General features: G+C 40.1%; 1 protein-coding gene and 1 long non-coding RNA gene across 2 annotated transcripts in view; one reads left to right on the plus strand and one right to left on the minus strand.

Moving 5' to 3' along the window:
- On the plus strand, window positions 1-15,881 carry GFPT2 (glutamine-fructose-6-phosphate transaminase 2). Its single transcript, XM_042826068.1, has 19 exons — window positions 1-102; window positions 4,635-4,742; window positions 5,365-5,463; window positions 6,119-6,244; window positions 6,783-6,841; window positions 7,345-7,479; window positions 9,004-9,065; window positions 9,898-9,977; window positions 10,254-10,371; window positions 11,064-11,227; window positions 11,336-11,431; window positions 11,542-11,639; window positions 11,969-12,089; window positions 12,374-12,531; window positions 12,667-12,781; window positions 13,376-13,503; window positions 14,150-14,317; window positions 14,710-14,871; window positions 15,514-15,881. The coding sequence occupies exons 1-19, from the start codon at window positions 96-98 to the stop codon at window positions 15,556-15,558; spliced, it is 2,049 nt and encodes a 682-aa protein (XP_042682002.1). The 5' UTR covers window positions 1-95; the 3' UTR covers window positions 15,559-15,881.
- The window catches only part of LOC122164249, a 2,999-nt gene continuing 821 nt past the window's right edge, over window positions 14,621-16,798 (minus strand). The window contains exons 2-3 of the long non-coding RNA XR_006170172.1: window positions 15,006-15,074; window positions 14,621-14,923 (exon numbers count right to left, since the gene is read on the minus strand). This is a non-coding gene — a long non-coding RNA (uncharacterized LOC122164249). The remainder of the gene's footprint in view (window positions 14,924-15,005; window positions 15,075-16,798) is intronic.

Below are 16,798 nucleotides of genomic sequence, written 5' to 3' on the forward strand. Positions count from 1 at the left end.
GTGGCCGCATTATAAGAGGCTGCCGAGAAGGCGGCAAGCTCTCAGCCGGGCCGTCGGGTGGGAGTCGCGCTTCCTGTCAGCGAGAAAGGTTCGCCATGTGCGGTGAGTGAGGGGGAGAGAGACGGCGCCGCGGGCAGCGCCAGCGCGGAGACCCGCGTTCTCTCCGGTGGCTCCGCGAAGGGAGCTGGACGAGAGCTGCTTTGTTCCGTGCGCGCCCGCGGGACGGTGCGGGGTGAGAGACCCTGCGAGGGGCGTCCATTTTGTGGGCATGGGGAGAGGGGCGAGCGGCTGCGGGGACCCACGGCTCCGGGCTGTGACGCCGCGTTGAGCGGTGCTGCCCGCCGGGCTGAGGCTGTGCGCGGAGTCCCGCGGAGAGGCTGTGGTTTGCGAACAAAGGCGGTATGGAGCGCCGTTCTTAGCTGCTCAGAGTTTATCCACCTTCCTTATCTTGTGAAGACGGTGAAGATAACATCTGCATCCGGTATAGGCTTGCTTAAGGTGTGCTGTGGGCGAGATTAAAAAGGCACGAAGACCGCTAATGCAATTATTCCGCTTGTGAGGGAAACGGGAGCAGAACTTCACCTGTCCCCTCCCCAAGACTTCCCTTGAGCCTCAGAGGGAAGTTTTTCGTTGAAAGGAGAAAAATCTTTTTCATTTTTAGCAGTCACAGACAAAACCTTCTTTGTGAGATGCAGGCTGACAAAAAGCTGTTTTTCTCCCCAAAAGCGTGCTTTCGGAGCTAGACAGCTTTTCCCTACCTCTGCGTTCTCTTTATAACCTCAAAAAGCGAATTGCCTCAGAGCCTTTCGCTTGTATGGGAGCAGGAGGTGCTACCTGGCACCTACGTGAATCACTGACTGTCCCTGAAGCATCAGGTGAGAGATTGGCTCAGCGCACACCAGAGGTATGGGCTGCAAGCGAGGAACACCGTGATGGTGTCAGAGACTTGTGGTTGGGAAATGAGGGTGTTAATGCTGCTCAATGAGTTTGGTAGATCAGTGAGCTTGGGGTGGAGAGACTGACTCAGTGTGGAATGGCACAAAGCAGTAATTCGCAAAGGCAGTGAGGCCACAACGTTAGTTTATTCCATCAGTGTTTGGAGGTCCGCCACCTTCAGCAGTAGCGAAATGGGCAAATATTGCAAAATAGGTGAGAGTAAGAAGTCCTGGGGAATCAGTGATCTGTTCCCCAATCTTAAATCTTGGCCCATTTAATGTGGTGGTTGTTAACCCAAAAGCTGTGCTGTTCTCCTTACTATGCTGACTGTACAGAATCACAAAAAATAGTTTAACTTGGAAGGGATTGATCTAAAGATCATCTAGCTGCAGCTGCCCCTGCCCTGATGTAGGAGCTGCAGGAGTTTTTGAGGTTTAGGGATAGAAATATGTCCTGTTATGTTTCCTCTTGCTCTAGGAACTTGCGCATGAAGGTTTGATGCCAGCGTTCAGGGTTTTGAAAATGCATAGGTCCTTACATACTGACATATACATGCTTTTCAGGAAATGAAGTTGAGATTTACCATGCTCATGTATCTAAAGACAGGGTAGCAGATTTAAAAAAAAAAAAAAAAAAAAAAATTCTTAAAACTGATTACCTATTTAAAAAAAAAAATCATTTCATCAGGATAGGAGGTTCTGTCTGGGACTGCTTCACAGCTAAGTTTCTGGCGTCAGCGATGTGCTTACCTCATTAAAGGCACCCATTTATTTAAAAAAAAAAAAAATAAAAATTATTTTTGCTCAAACTTCAAGTACAGGCTGCCCCCTTCTTGATTTTGGTGAAATCTTGCAATTGCAAGGCTTCTTGTGGAATTTTCCCACAAAAAATACTCAGTGAATATTTTTTCCTCCCCTCTTCTTGATGCTCAGCTTGCAATCCCAAAAGGGAAAAGTTTAAAGTCATGGTGTGCATGCAGAGGGACATCCTTGCTTTCTGTATCTGTAACAACCCTCTGTTTTGAGTGCCTGATTCTGAAGGTAAGCTGTGTTACAGTTGACATCGTTTGTGTTTTTATGCAAACTAGGTAATAGTGGAAAGTTGTAAACTAGACTTAGCATTGAGGTCAAGAGAGCAATGCCCTCGTGAAATGGCCCTGAAGTCATTTCATTGGATTATGTGTTTGTTTGTATCACTTAGGGAAGTATTACGATGCTTATGCTGTGCCAGCACTTGATACGTATCGCATCAGTATTGCATTAACTTTGAGAACACTTGGGTCTTTATTGGGGAGAAGCAAGCTCTGGAAATAACCTCTAACAGCTTGGGGAGGCTGTTACAAAGGGACTTCTAGCATCACAGACCTCTCTTTATGATTCATCAAGGGTTCAGTCACACTGATTTGCTTCCAGAAGGAATTCAGCTATAAGAGCTCTTTATCAAATGTTGCTTCTCTGCATGTTGAGCAATGCACTTTAAATCTAGTCAAAACGGTGACCGATTAGCGAAGAAAATATGCGAGTGGGTATATTGTGAAGCAGAGGAGTAGCAGGGAAACAGTGCTGAGAGCAAGATAGATTTCCTTTAAGTTGAAGAGTCTTAGTGTACTTCTTAAGAAGTCAGGCTTCACTATTGCTTTCATTGTAACGGCTCCAGTGACTTCTGAGCCTCCCCTGGTTCACGTGTATGAGCACAGCCCCGGCTCCCTGCAAACAAGGATCCCTTTAACAATCGCAGCACACTGGCAGCATTGTGAGGACGGTCCCAAAGGAAGGTTTTTCCTGGAGCTCTGCGTCGTCCGAGATGCCACATGGAACACACAAGCCTGATGCATCTTAAATACATTGTGAAATCTGGCCTAGAAAGTAGAGCTGAGACTGAAACGAGGTGTGTAGCAATGTTTTGGAATGATGTTGAGAAATTTGTATGCTGCTCTTGAGGTTCGTGGTTACTGCCAGAGAACGGTAAACGTCTGTCTGGAAAAATGATCAACAAGCTCTCAGTCTAAGGTGGCTTTATGTAACTGGAGGAACAGTTTTTCAAAGCATCCATGAAGAACAGTATTTTGCTGTTCAAATTCCCAAATACCTCTTTAAATGTATCCATTGCTTCTATATCTCCATTAATGTAGGGCTTCTATAAACAATTAGGTGAAGATCCTCATAAATCTCACTTCTTAAGCAGAAATCTGTGTTCCAGCCTATAAGCCTTCCAAGATAAATGCCGTTGTCAATGTAACAGTCCCTTGGTCTCACTGTCAGAGCAGCAGCATTCGTGGCTTCAGACCAAGGAGTCCCGAATTCCCAACAATATGTATACAGAAGATTTATTGGAGCATCATTGTAACTGTTTCTTCCTACAACTCTTTACAGTTCAAAAGATGTAATTGAAGGGGGAAAGGGTGTTGAATTTCAAACAAAGGCTTTTTCTATTGAAAACACTTGGTTGTCTCTTAACTGCTTATCTGTTGAGCTCTTCAAGTCTGGCTTTTGTGAGCTTAGGTTCCAGTCCTGACTTGCTGCTTGGAGAAACTATAGAAACAGTGAGATTAGACTTCTCTGTTGTACTGGGGTGCAGATCTACAAGGGTTAATATCAGGCATAGTTTACTCTTATAGTTACACAAATCCCAAGGAAGGCAGTAGGCAAATAAAATAAGTAATGAATAGTTGTTTCCTTTTGTTTTTCCTTTCCTTTGCAGGTGATGCTATTTTTTGTTAAACCTTTCCTAAAGATATGATGTCACCCCAAGAAACTCAGTTTAAGAGTTGTGTGTGTGTGTGTGTCTGGGGGGGGTGGAAAAACCCAAAACCTAAAAAAGCTGCATTTTGGTTGATGAGTGGCCTATTGAAGAGAAGAGAGGTCAGACATGCAGGCTCTTTCAGGCTCCTTCTGTTGGCCAAGTAGGCATCAAGGGGGTGCGTGCCTTTCCTGTGCTGCCTCTGTAGGAGCTGACCTGAGTGACTTGGGGCAGGCGAAGGGATCCGATGTCTGTGCAGGGTTTGGTAGGCAGCTTTGTGTGAGGCAGCGCCAGGGGTGAGTGCTTGGTTTGTGGGTGAGCCTGTTCTGCATCTTCTGTTTCTTTCCTTTGTTGTCTTATCCTTTTGACTTCTGCCCTTTCTTTATGTTGGCCTCTCTATTCCCTTCCTGCTGAAGTGGCTGTTGTATACTAGATTAAGCTGGAGCCTTTCAAAAATAGTGTTGTGCCTAGTACCTACCCATGGGTATTTAGGGCTGTGACTTTGATTACAAAAATCGCCTTGTGTTAGGACTGCTGAATATGTTCCTTCTTTGAGTGTCTAGTTTTAGATTTGGATATAAAATAGATCACAATGTTCCCATTTTCAGCTGTGGTTTTCATGAAAAGTGGAATTTTTTTTATTTTTTTATTTTTTTTTAAAGCTCTCTCAACTGTTTAACTCCTGGTGGGTATTATGGGAAGAGTCAAGTCAGCCAGGAAAGCTTGTGTTTGTGATCGCTGTGATACTCCTGATTCATTTATTGTGTTTGAGCTCTTTCAATTTAAAAACCCGTTAGCAAGAATTGTAGTAAATGAGAGGTGGTATCCTCCTAGTGCCTCTCTGTAATGCTAATATTGAAGAGTTTTAAGCTGGGTTTGAAGATATAATGAGTAAAAAAAAAAAAAAAAAAAAAAAAATTTGCTTTTCTTAATTCTTCTTTACTTTTCTCTTTAAACAGGAATTTTTGCTTATCTGAACTACAGAGTACCCAGGACTCGGAAGGAAATTTTTGAAACCCTGATAAAAGGATTACAGAGACTAGAATACAGGGGATATGACTCTGCAGGTATCTAAACTAACTCAACGCATTACTTTTAGCAACCAGTAGCTACGTATGTTACCTGTGTGATTTCTTGGGTTCTTTCAGCACCATCAGATTTTTCACTGATATCTTTCAGATTGAAAGATCAGCATATTTGTCTCAATTCTTGGAGCTGTTTCTTTCAGCTTGACTCAGGATTTCCAGTTGGGTGTTCAACTCTGGAATCAGATGGTGGTTGAAGTTTGGTACACCTAAGCAAAGTAAATAAGGTGTGAGGAAGAAGACTTGTGGGTCATTTAGTTTGTGCCTCATTGTTTTTGGTACGTGTAAATCCTTGTGAAAAGATGAGGAAGCTTGAACTTTTGAGTCCCCTAATTTTACCAGGCGAAATGTATCAGTGTATCCTCAAGCAAAATTTGAGATGACCCTGTACTTTTTTCATCTGTGCAGTGGTTAGATGTCAACCTGGCTTGATTTTTAAGTGATTTGAAATCAGATAGTTTGATTGGAACATACACAGGTGCAGTGACAGATATCTCTTGGAAGGATGGTTTTGAAATAACCATTGGATCTGCATGTGCTCGATTGTATTTTCTCAGCCAGTGCATTTCACGCTTTCAATATGTGTCTGTGTGCTGTATTACAGGAGTGGCAATTGATGGAAATAATAATGAAGATAAAGAAAGGTTCATCAAACTGGTCAAGAAAAGAGGAAAAGTAAAGGCCCTGGAAGAAGAGTTGTACAGTAGGTGCCTTTAAAAATACCCCTTTACTTTGGCCAGGTAAAATCTGCATCTCAGCAGGAAGTTGGACCGTGAAATTTACTGTCGTGATTTTGTGGCAGAAATAACTGCATTATGTAATCTAATGGTGGTTAAAGAGTCTGCACTTGAAAAGCAATCCGGCCTCTGGATACCATGCTGTGAAATTATCAGTCTACTTCCCCTCTCGTTTAGTTGCCTCTTTGTTCAGTACTTGGGCTCCCTTGGTGCTTTATTTTGGTGATTTCTGTGCCTGGTAGCGGAGATGTCAGAACGTGGACTCTGACAATTTATGAGCATTTAAGCAGCTGGCTGCCATCACAATCTGCTTTATGCTGTGCTTCCGTCTGTGAAGTTGTGTTTTAGTAAGTTGATGCTATTATTTGTAGTAATGTGTTCTATTGGCCTAGCTGTTAGTATTGGCTGAGAATGCTTCAGTCTTGCCAAACAAAGTTTTAATCAGCCACTTGAACTATCTGAAGTGTAATGTCGAGTAAGCAAATGGTTTAAAAGGAAGCCAGAAGATAACTTTTAGATTTTTGCTGTAAGAATTCTCTTAGAATTTTATTTACTAACTTTGTGTGAGTGAGAGACAAACTCAACTTTGAATACTGAATAAGATGAAATTCTTTTCTGTAGAACAAGATGACTTGGATTCCAAAGCAGATTTTGAAACGCATTTTGGAATTGCTCATACTCGCTGGGCGACCCATGGAGTACCAAGTGCAATAAACAGCCACCCTCAGAGATCAGATAAAGGGAACGGTACGTATCCTCTGCAGCACTTCAGAACTGTAAGAATTCAAAGTCCTGGTATCCACATAGTACAAATACACTAAAGCAAGTGAGAAAAGAGGCTGTCTGCGTCTTATACGACATAGGGCTAAGTTTTTGCTGTTCTACTTAGGTTAGACACTTGTACAATCACATAGGCTCTTTTGAGGCTAAAGTAGCACTGTAAAAAGCTGAAGAGGTCTGTTCTCTGAAAACTCATGCAAGTTAGTCAAAGGAAAACATTCTGTAAGAATCTAAAAAGCTAAGTGCATCAGTATTGTCACAGCTGGAAAAAGATTGCTGTAAGGCATGTCTTGCTGCTATTCTCTTGGGTATATAGTTTGGAACAACTTTTGTATGCCTTCAAAATTCCCAAGCTTCAGCTTGCTGCTCTGCACGTTATAGTAAACTGCAGGTCTGAAAGTGATAGCAGGTAGTTTCTAGTGCACTTCTTTCTCTTGTCATGTATTCTGGGTTAAATATCTTAGTTTTCCATGTGTATTTAATAATTTATTTTTCTTTCTTTTAGAATTTGTTGTTATCCATAATGGAATCATCACAAATTACAAAGACCTGAGAAAATTTCTGGTAAGCCTGTGGCTTGTTGATTCTAAAACTGAAAGTAAATGCCCCACCATCTGCTGTTTGGTCTTTCGTGACTGTTAGAATTTTAATTCAATGTTCTTGATGTCAGCTATAAAATAGTAGTGTGAGGGAGTCTAAGAAAGGTATTCAGGAGCTCGTGAGCTGCAGTATGTTCTTGTAACTGTTCGTGCAAAGTAATTACCTCCAGAGTAGCATTGTGTTCAAATTGATGGAAGGCATGTGAGGAGTGGGCTCCTTCCTGTCTCGTTGCTTAACAGATGATAAGCAAGTCTTACTGCAGTGTTTCTCAGAGAGTAAGCTGTGACCAGATGGGTCTTTATGCTTTGTAGTGGTGTGTGTGTGTATATGTATGCATGTTTATGCATGAACCACTCCAATGCAGTGCTTTGAGCAGTCTGTTTTACTGTGCAGTATCTGGTGGGAGACAGATGAAGTGTTTGTTGCCTGAGGATGTAAACTTCTTACTTTCCTGTATGATGTTTCAGGAAAGCAAAGGCTATGAATTTGAGTCTGAAACAGATACAGAAACGATCCCTAAACTGATCAAATATATGTATGACAACAGAGAGAGTGAAGACACCAGTTTTTCAGCCTTGGTAGAAAGAGTTATTCAACAGTTGGTAAGTGGGAGGTTCAATTTCTTTTCCCTTTAACAAGTGTAAGCTATTTATGATGTTCCTTAGGATTCTGCATTTATGCCTCAGGATCCTCTGCAGAATTCCTTAGAAGATTCTAAAAAAATGCTTTTTGGCCTCTGGAGAATGCTTAACAGACCAAGAAATCAGATTAAAAATTTGGGAACTTCAAAGGCTTTTCAGTGCTAAATTTTAAATTGCATTAGGTGGTGGGTGGCTTTGGGGTTTTTTATTGTTGCTGTTTTTTGGGTTTGTTTTAACTTTTTAGTTATAAAAAGTTTTAGCTTTTTTTTTTTTTTTTTTTTTAATTTAAGAAAGAGGTTACCACAGCTTTTGAGTGAAGGACTAAGTTAGAAATAACTGATGGAGCCTCTGAGGCTTGGTATCTCTCACAAAGGACAGCACGCATTCTTAGGCTATTCTGATCTTTTAAAGCTTAAAACACTGCAGTGATTCAAGTTTGTCTGATAAGATGCCTTGGCTCCTAAGTTTGGAAATAGATCTAACAAGCTGTAATGATTCATGGCTTAGCTGGTTCCCAAACTGTGAAGTAGTAATCTACTGTTACTTCACTGTGAATGCTTAAGATCTTTGATAGATGCACTGCAAACTTGGAGAAAGCTTGCTTTGTTTCCTGCCCAGTCTCCAAGCACATGGTTTCTCTCCCCTTCCTGCAGTTTCTTACACTCTTTATGACCTCTTCTTCCTCTCTAAAGCAGCTCTGTAGTAGTGTTCTCCTTGGAGCAGGGCTGGAATACACATGAAGCAAAGGTCTGCATGGGTCAGAAGGGAACAGTGGTGCAGTAACCTAGTTGAGAGGAAGGCTAAATTCATCTGTGTGCGAGAACAAGCGCAGAGTAGTCTCAGACCAGAGCATAGTAAGAGAAGGGAGCATTACATCTCTTTGCAGGGTGGGAGAGCTTTTGCTCTTCCCTTTAGAACACTTCTCAATTTTGCAGGCTGCATTAATACTGTGGAGCTGTTGATTGTGCATTCCTGTTTTTGTTGTGGGTGCGGGGATCTGGTGGTTGGTTGGTTTGTTTGTTTTGGTAAATGAGTTAATGAGATTTTGCTGCTTAAACTAGAAGTAGTGACTGCAGAATTTTTAGTTTGAAATGCATGACAGACAAACCTGTGTGTGCATATTCTTACTAAAACTAAATTTGTAACTCAACTTTTATGTTAATTATCAGTAACTCTCTTGAAATTTTCTTCATCCTTGCAGTGGAAGGTTTTGTTTTTATTTATAAAAGGAGGCAAATTATCTTGCCTAAGTGCTTCCTTCCTGATCTTTCAACTGCTGCACCCTGTGTGTTAGCTTGTTCTGCTTTGTGACCAATTCCTTTTAAAGGTGCAGTCTGCCCTTCAGAAGGAGATTCCTGATAGTAGTAAGAGCTTTCCTTTGGGCCCTCCTCAGGAAGAGGGGCCCCAGTTATATGAGGCACAACTAATTGAGATAAGTCATTCAGGATTTTTTTTTTCTTCCTTTCCTGTCTCCATGGTTTTCAGGAAGGTGCTTTTGCACTGGTTTTCAAGAGCATCCATTACCCAGGTGAAGCTGTTGCTACCAGGTTAGTAAAAGCCCGTTTTATGTGTAGTTCATGCCATTTTAGGTTAAGAATATTAAGACTGTGCTAATGTTTCTGCTTCATTAAAAAGGGGAGGGGTAAGGTACAAATTTATTTATTTAATTACAATTTATTTTGGATATAAAGACTGTTTTGTAATACAACTAAAAAGCCCATTGCTTCTGTGGTCTAAAAAGGGACTATATTAAGGTCATGAAAAAGCCAGCTGTGTCATCATTCAAACTGAAAAACATCTTCTGAACTAACTACTCTATATCAAGTTTGAGTTTGGGTTTTCAGGAGTGGGGGGATTAACAGGAGCTAAACTTGTGATCTGAGGTATTGAGAAAATGAATTACTTTTTTATTCCTGTGAGATTTTTAAAGTAAGCTCTTTAATAAGGCACGTGACCTATATAATTCAAAAATTATCTTAATATCCTACAGTTTTAGAGATTGACAGTGTAAAATGCTTAAGGGTGGAATAGTATGTTAATAGCAAAGAACTATTTGCTAGTTAGGTTTGGAGGCAAAGTGAGCTTTATTTAAAACTGGGACTCAAACTGGTGCCTTCATGTACATCTCCCTCTACCTGGATGTAGATCACTGGGAAGGAATCACCAAAGCATATGGCACTTAGTCGTATAATAAACTTTGGAGAGTCTTAAATAAGCCAAGTTTATACAGTTTCTGTCATATAACAATATTAGGATCAGAGTTGAGGAGGATCTTCCTATTTAGGTTAAATGGGATATTGTCTTTCATCTTCACTGTTGTCCTTTAGCTTCTCTGCATGCAGCTTTCTTTGTATAAACTTGGATGTTTTCCCTTTGTAGAAGAGGGAGTCCTTTGCTCATTGGAGTTAGAAGCAAGTACAAGCTTTCCACTGAACAGATTCCTGTTTTATATGGAACATGTAAGTTGATAAATCTAATTATGTTGTTTTTAAGAGCCAAAAGTTGTAGTTAATTTGTTTTATTGGAAACAAGGTTAATTAGTCTTTGTACTATAAAATTGCCAGCTGATCCTCCAAATATCTTCTTATCTGAAAGTGTTCTATTTTTACACTGCTCCCTTCCCCTGAAAAGTATTTGCATAATGTGCAACTATGATAACTTTAACCTGAATAGCCTGTAATCTCCAACTTGAACAGGTCTGGTTTTGCATTTTAAGTGCCTCATTTCTTCAACAGGCAACATTGAGAATATGAAGAACATGTGCAATTCACGAATGAAAAGATTGGACAGCTCTACCTGCCTGCATGCTGTTGGGGATAAAGCAGTAGAATTTTTCTTTGCTTCAGATGCAAGGTAAGAGCTGCTTTTGTTTAGAAGTGAGATGATTCTGGAAATCTTACGCTGTTTTGTTGCTGCACAGCTCTGTTCTGTTAGGATAGCTGCTTATCAGTTACTTCATTAAGCCCATGAGATAAGACATTTGAGTAATGTAGAGGCTTGACAACAGTATTTGAACTGTTTACTGGTGCAGCGTCTGCAAATTACTTACCTCCTTGCCTTCTATGTAAAATGCATCCAGTGCAGGAAGGTGAGTACAAGTTGCCACTATCAGGCAATTCTTTGGGCAGACTATAATTGGGTGTGAGTTTTGGCATTTTAATCCAGCTATCTGGGATATCAGAGGAGAAAAGAGTGGTGAAGTTCGAAACTAAAGAGGAACCTGGGTACTGGGTATGCACTTGTCTCAGAAGCAAGATCCTGACTGTGGAGATCTATCTGAGATGACAAGAGACAAAATCACATTGGCACAAATTTGCTGAAGTGAGTTGCTGTGCTGGAGCTTCCTGCTCCAGTTTTCGGTGAGAGTGCATGAGGAGCAGCAGATGGAGCCATTCCCTTTGAGATGGCTCTATTTGTAGTTAGGCCCAAAAGGAAGATAGAAATGGGCTAGACAAGCAATATAGCATATTTAATTGCTTTGAGGAGTGCTGCTGCCACCTCTTACTGAAATGTCGGGTTTGTCTTGCTTTTGTTTTTCTCTGTAGTGCTATCATTGAGCATACCAACAGAGTGATTTTCTTAGAAGATGATGACATTGCAGCAGTAACTGATGGGAAGCTTTCAATTCACCGTCTGGAGCGTTCAGCTAGTGACGATCCTTCCCGGGTCATCCAGACCTTGCAGATGGAATTGCAGCAAATCATGAAGGGTGAGTTGAAACGTGTAAATGAAAATTCTCTTTGTAACTGTAACAATCTCCAAATAACAAGCCATATGTATATATACAAGCATGACCTTGTAATGTTTTTCTTAACAGGTAACTTCAGTGCATTCATGCAAAAGGAAATTTTTGAACAACCAGAATCAGTTGTCAATACGATGAGAGGCAGGGTGAATTTTGAGAACAGCACAGGTAACTCAGACTAGGCATTCAAGCTGCACTGAGCACACGTGATTTTAAGCCTATTAGCTGGAAAATACCATACACGATTGATATATGCTTTTTCTTTTGTTTGATTGCAGTCCTGCTGGGGGGTCTGAAGGACCATTTGAAAGAAATCAGAAGATGCCGAAGGCTGATCATTATTGGCTGTGGGACCAGTTATCATGCTGCAGTAGCTGTATGTTAAACCTTAGCTGTACTGCACCTATACCTCTTAGTTGCTGGGTTTTTAATACAACAGATCTTCATCTGCTTTTCCTTCTGTACCACAAACTTTTCTTTTCACTGCGGCATTGCAGCATTTGTTTAATCTGCCTTTGTGCCATGTTCTTCATTAAAACTCCGGTGCTGTTACCTACTATGCTAGAAAAGTAACTTTTTTCATCTTGGTAAGCTCAAACTGTCTATTTTTGTAGTAGGAATCAATTCAGATTCTTTCTCGCTCTTTCAATGTCAGGTCTTTATGGGTGTTGATATTAACAGATATCGTGTGTTGCTTCATTACAGACTCGACAAGTACTGGAAGAATTAACTGAATTACCTGTGATGGTGGAACTTGCTAGTGACTTCTTGGACAGGAACACACCTGTGTTCAGAGATGATGTCTGCTTTTTTATAAGTCAGTCAGGTGAGCTGTTTCTGCTGTTTGTTTTACTGAGTGCAAACTAAAGAGAAATAAAAAACCTCCTTTGCTTTCTGAACGTTGCAAAGGAGGATGCTGGGCTGTGTTTGTCTTGAATGAAAGTTTATTTTGGTCTTGATTCAAATACAAAGACAAAGGGTGAGTGCTGAAATGTTTGTTCTGGGCGTGGATACAGTTATTCAGAACACAGAATAATTTCTTCTGTAGTATTTTTCAGGAGCTGTTGCTATCCTACGTGAACTTTAAATCAAGTTGTGAATGCTTTCCAGGTGAAACTGCAGATACCCTTATGGCTTTGAGGTATTGCAAAGAACGCCGTGCTCTAACAGTTGGCATCACAAACACCGTGGGAAGCTCAATATCCAGAGAGACTGACTGTGGTGTACATATCAATGCTGGACCTGAGATAGGTGTGGCAAGCACAAAGGTAGGAGCTGTTTGGTGTTCAATTTTTATACTTTACCACTGTGTAATCCAATTATAGTTTTAATCGTAGCACTTCAGATTGAGATCATAGTAACTCACTTATGCTTGGCTGCTAAATGCTCTGTTTTGTCTGCAGGCTTATACCAGCCAGTTTGTGTCTCTTGTAATGTTCGGCCTCATGATGTCAGAAGACCGAATTTCTCTGCAGAAAAGGAGAAGGGAAATCATTAGTGGACTAAAATCATTGCCAGGTATATTGATATTTATTTTGGGTTTGAGGAGATTTTGTTTAATGGATAATACATTTAAATGTAATTTGAAAAATATTTAAGTTGCTCTTTTCCTTTCTCCCTGAAAGGTAGATAACATAAGAAAAATAGGCTACTAGTTTCTACACCAATTGGCAGTTTTACAAATATACTTCCAGAAAACTTGGCAGAAAGATCAGAATTACAGTAGGATAGCTTTGAGAATTATTCCTTGATCTCCTATAGATAATCTAAAATTTGTAATGCCTTTCACTTTAAACCAGTATAGGGGAAACAAAACTAATCCAAACTGACTTTAAAACAGATGTTCAGAACTTCCTTTAGTATTTCAGATGGGATGCATTGACTCTGCTTAAACTAATAGTCATCTTAAATTTGTTACTGTACATAAGATTGGACAAAGCATGTTTAAAGCTCTATCAAAGTTGCAGATATAGGAAGTTAACACCTGAATTATGTTGAGTATATTTGTTATAAAAATATCATTAGAGAATCATACTACAAAAAGCTAGGAAATACTGGTTTTTTTTTCCAGTTGATGGAGAATTTATATGTGCTTTTTGTGTGATCCAATAGAGATGATTAAAGAAGTCTTATCCTTGGATGAGAAGATACATGACTTGGCTCTTGAGCTGTACAAACAAAGGTCGCTGCTGGTTATGGGTCGTGGATATAATTATGCCACTTGTCTGGAAGGAGCTCTGGTAGGAATCTCTCAAAGTCATTGGATATTACTTGAAATGAGCTTTTGTTTCTGCAGCACTTTTTCTCATATTTATTTACAGTTTAATTCTGCTGCTGTAAAACTGCTGCCATGTGTAATTAGAACGATTAATCCTGTTGGACTGAACACATACATAAGGTGAATTTGGTGTCATTCTTAAATACACTTAAGGAGTGTATTTAAAAAAAGAAAATGAAAAAACCCTACAACTTAATACCACTTAAAATGCTGGTTGTTTGAAAATATCCTCATAAAACACTGTTCAGTATGCTGGTGTTCAGGCAAGATGTTCATGCAGGGAACTGCTAAATTAATTACAGATACCCTCATGTAATGGAGCTATGTCCATCTCTCATAGAAGTTAGAAATGTGGTGCTAGATGTTAAGCTCTTAAAAATTCCTGTTGATTACTCCATTTCATTCTCTGCAAATGCATGTGCATGAGCAAGCTCCATTTCCACCAGCAGCCTGCTGGAAATCCCAGTGTACGGGAATGTCTGTTCTAGCCATTAACTGATTTTTGAAAATAGCACTTGCATTTAATTGATGGATGTTTTGCTTCTTGCAGCTTTTATTTCTAATCTAATTTACTTCTAACTTTCTGGTATTTGCATTTGTTTTGTTAGAAAATAAAAGAAATCACCTATATGCACTCTGAAGGTATCCTGGCTGGTGAGCTTAAACATGGTCCGCTAGCCCTAATAGATAAACAGATGCCTGTTATCATGGTCATCATGAAGGATCCTTGCTTCACCAAGTGCCAGAATGCTTTGCAACAGGTCACAGCTCGACAGGTAAGCTGTAAAGTAATGCAGTGTTGTAGGGAAAGAAATTGTGCATGCTGGATTGTGGCCAAATACATTTCAGAGGCAGGATTTGGTGAGGGTATTTTTTTTCTACTTAAAAAGTTATAAATCAGGTGCTATAGCTTCATTGCAGCTTGCAGTTTAACACCAGTAATGGTAAGTGATTTTATGTAGATGTTTCTTGATCTTGAATCAAAGAAAATAATGTTAAAACTCTAATGATTGTTGCATGAGACTTGAATGTTTTCAGTGAGTGACAGAACCCATTATGCAGGAATAACATTTTCTTGGTTAGCTATCTTTATTTTTTCAAACATAGTACAGATATGCTGTGAACTAATATTTCAAAGCAGCTCTTAACTGTAGAACTTTACTTTCAGGGTCGTCCAATCATCCTGTGTTCTAAGGAAGACACAGAAAGCTCAAAATTTGCCTACAAAACCATTGAGCTGCCTCACACAGTTGACTGCCTTCAAGGAATCTTGAGTGTTATTCCTCTCCAGTTGCTTTCATTCCACCTGGCTGTTCTCAGAGGATATGATGTAAGTGCTTTCTATGTATAGCATTCCAGTTAGAGCAGTTTTGCACTTCCTCCTACCAATGTTAAGGGAGAGGCAAGGTTACATAGCATTTCTAACAAAGAACTATGGTAATAGTTGCTGCAACTGGTACTTACTGTGGTAGTAGAGGTTGCATTTCACTGCCAGTTCTTCAGCCTTTTCTTGAATTGGCATGGATGATGGTTCTAAAAAAACGTAAAGATTGTTTGCTTAGTTTGATTAGTGAAGAATGCAGATAATAATTTGTCAGAAAACTAAGCATTGAAGAGTGATATTGCACTTTAACAGAGAAGAGTTTATTGCTTTGTACAGCTTAGTTTGTTGACTCTGTCTAGGTGTGTCAGTTTGGTAAAGATGACCCTGTTGGAAAGGCATCCTGTGCAAAACAATATATTAAGATTTGTTAGGAGGTTCTTGCAGGTAATGATGAATTCAGCAGTGAGTTATCTGCAGATCTGTAGTCTCTTGTGTGCATTAGTGTGTCCAGAATAAAGCAGAACTCAGTAGGAATTCTTTTCTAAAAAAGCAAAAAGCACCAAACGGAACAGCACACTAAATGAATTATCAAATGCAGAATGCCAGTTATGTTCTGTCACACACTGACAGCCTGTCTTTTCATTCTAGGTGGATTTCCCAAGGAATTTGGCCAAATCGGTTACTGTAGAATAACAGCCAAGAATAGTGGATATTTTTATCACCAGACCTCTGTGTTATGCTTATTGAAATGTGTTGTTCTGAATCAATAGGTACATGTTTTTCAAAGGGAATGAGAGTGATAACTGGTCAGTGTCAGAAGGATTTATCTTGCAGCTTTAAAAGCTCCCGATGTGCCTTGTTACCCAAGTGCTTTTGCTCTCAGCAAATATTTCTAAGTCCTGAAATTGCCAAAGGATAAGATAAAAATCAATGTTTACACATGGTATACTGAATGAACTTTTCTACAGTGCAATATATATATATATATATATATATATACAGCTCTCTTCAGAGTAACTGTGAACATTTTTTTTTTTTTTTTTTTTTTTTTTTACACTACTTAACTAGTTTTAAAGATAAAGTATTTATAAGTACAACTGTATAGCATTTCTTAAGTTATTTTTTTTTTTAGTACATTGCTTAACTACAGCATTGGTAATGAGTCGACATGCTCAGTACTCATGGGGAGTTTGTGTACAGTTTTTTGGATTTTTCTACTACAGCTTCAAACTGGAAACTGCTTGTCCTCTTCCTCCCAGTTTCCTGCCCCCCCTCCTCCTACAGTTTGCACCTGGTTTGTATTTCGCCACCTTTTGCAAAGAGTTCCTGTGGCCATAAATTCTCAGCTGTGTTTTCAGCTCTTCCTCCTACTTTCAAGCTGATGCTGTGAGAAGGCCCAGCAGTGTTTTGTATACTGCCCCAGTTCTTATTGCCTGGCTTGTATAGAGCAACAAAATAAGGGAACTTCCAAAATAGTGTATCTTCCAAAAGGTACTTCTGGTTGAAGTGTGTACAATGTAATTAATATGCAATTAAAGAAATTATTATACAGATGCTTCTTGTTTTGGGGCTTTTTTTCCCCTCTTAGTCACTTGTATGATCTGAAAGCTGCAACAACAGCGCAAAACACCACCAGGAGGGCTGTTGTGTTCCAACAGTCAAGAACAGAACATCACCATATAAAAATGCACATGCGTGGCACATGTATTTGGTAAAGAGTTACTGGTGTATTTGAATAAGTTCTCCTTGTTTTGCTGTGGTGGAGAGACGGTCCCACCCTGCAATCCCAATTGATGCCACCGCTGCCAGTGACGTCAGAAGTGCGGTGATAGTCTGACGTACGGTGATGACATCACGCCGGAGGGCGGGGATCGGGCCCCGATTGGCTCAATCTCCCCTCTCCCACTGCAGTGCTTCCCCGCTGGCCTGCCTT

The sequence above is a fragment of the Centrocercus urophasianus genome, unplaced genomic scaffold (genome assembly GCF_019232065.1).
Source record: "Centrocercus urophasianus isolate 14NV4802_14NV808 unplaced genomic scaffold, USGS_Curo_1.0 seq_26, whole genome shotgun sequence".
NCBI lineage: Eukaryota > Metazoa > Chordata > Aves > Galliformes > Phasianidae > Centrocercus > Centrocercus urophasianus.

What these genes read in the sequence shown, in the direction of transcription:
- GFPT2 (XM_042826068.1), top strand. An exon ending in TGGACTAAAATCATTGCCAG is followed by an intron (nt 12,782 to 13,375) that starts GTATATTGATAT and finishes GTGATCCAATAG; the next exon opens with AGATGATTAAAGAAGTCTTA. An exon ending in AACAGGTCACAGCTCGACAG is followed by an intron (nt 14,318 to 14,709) that starts GTAAGCTGTAAA and finishes CTTTACTTTCAG; the next exon opens with GGTCGTCCAATCATCCTGTG.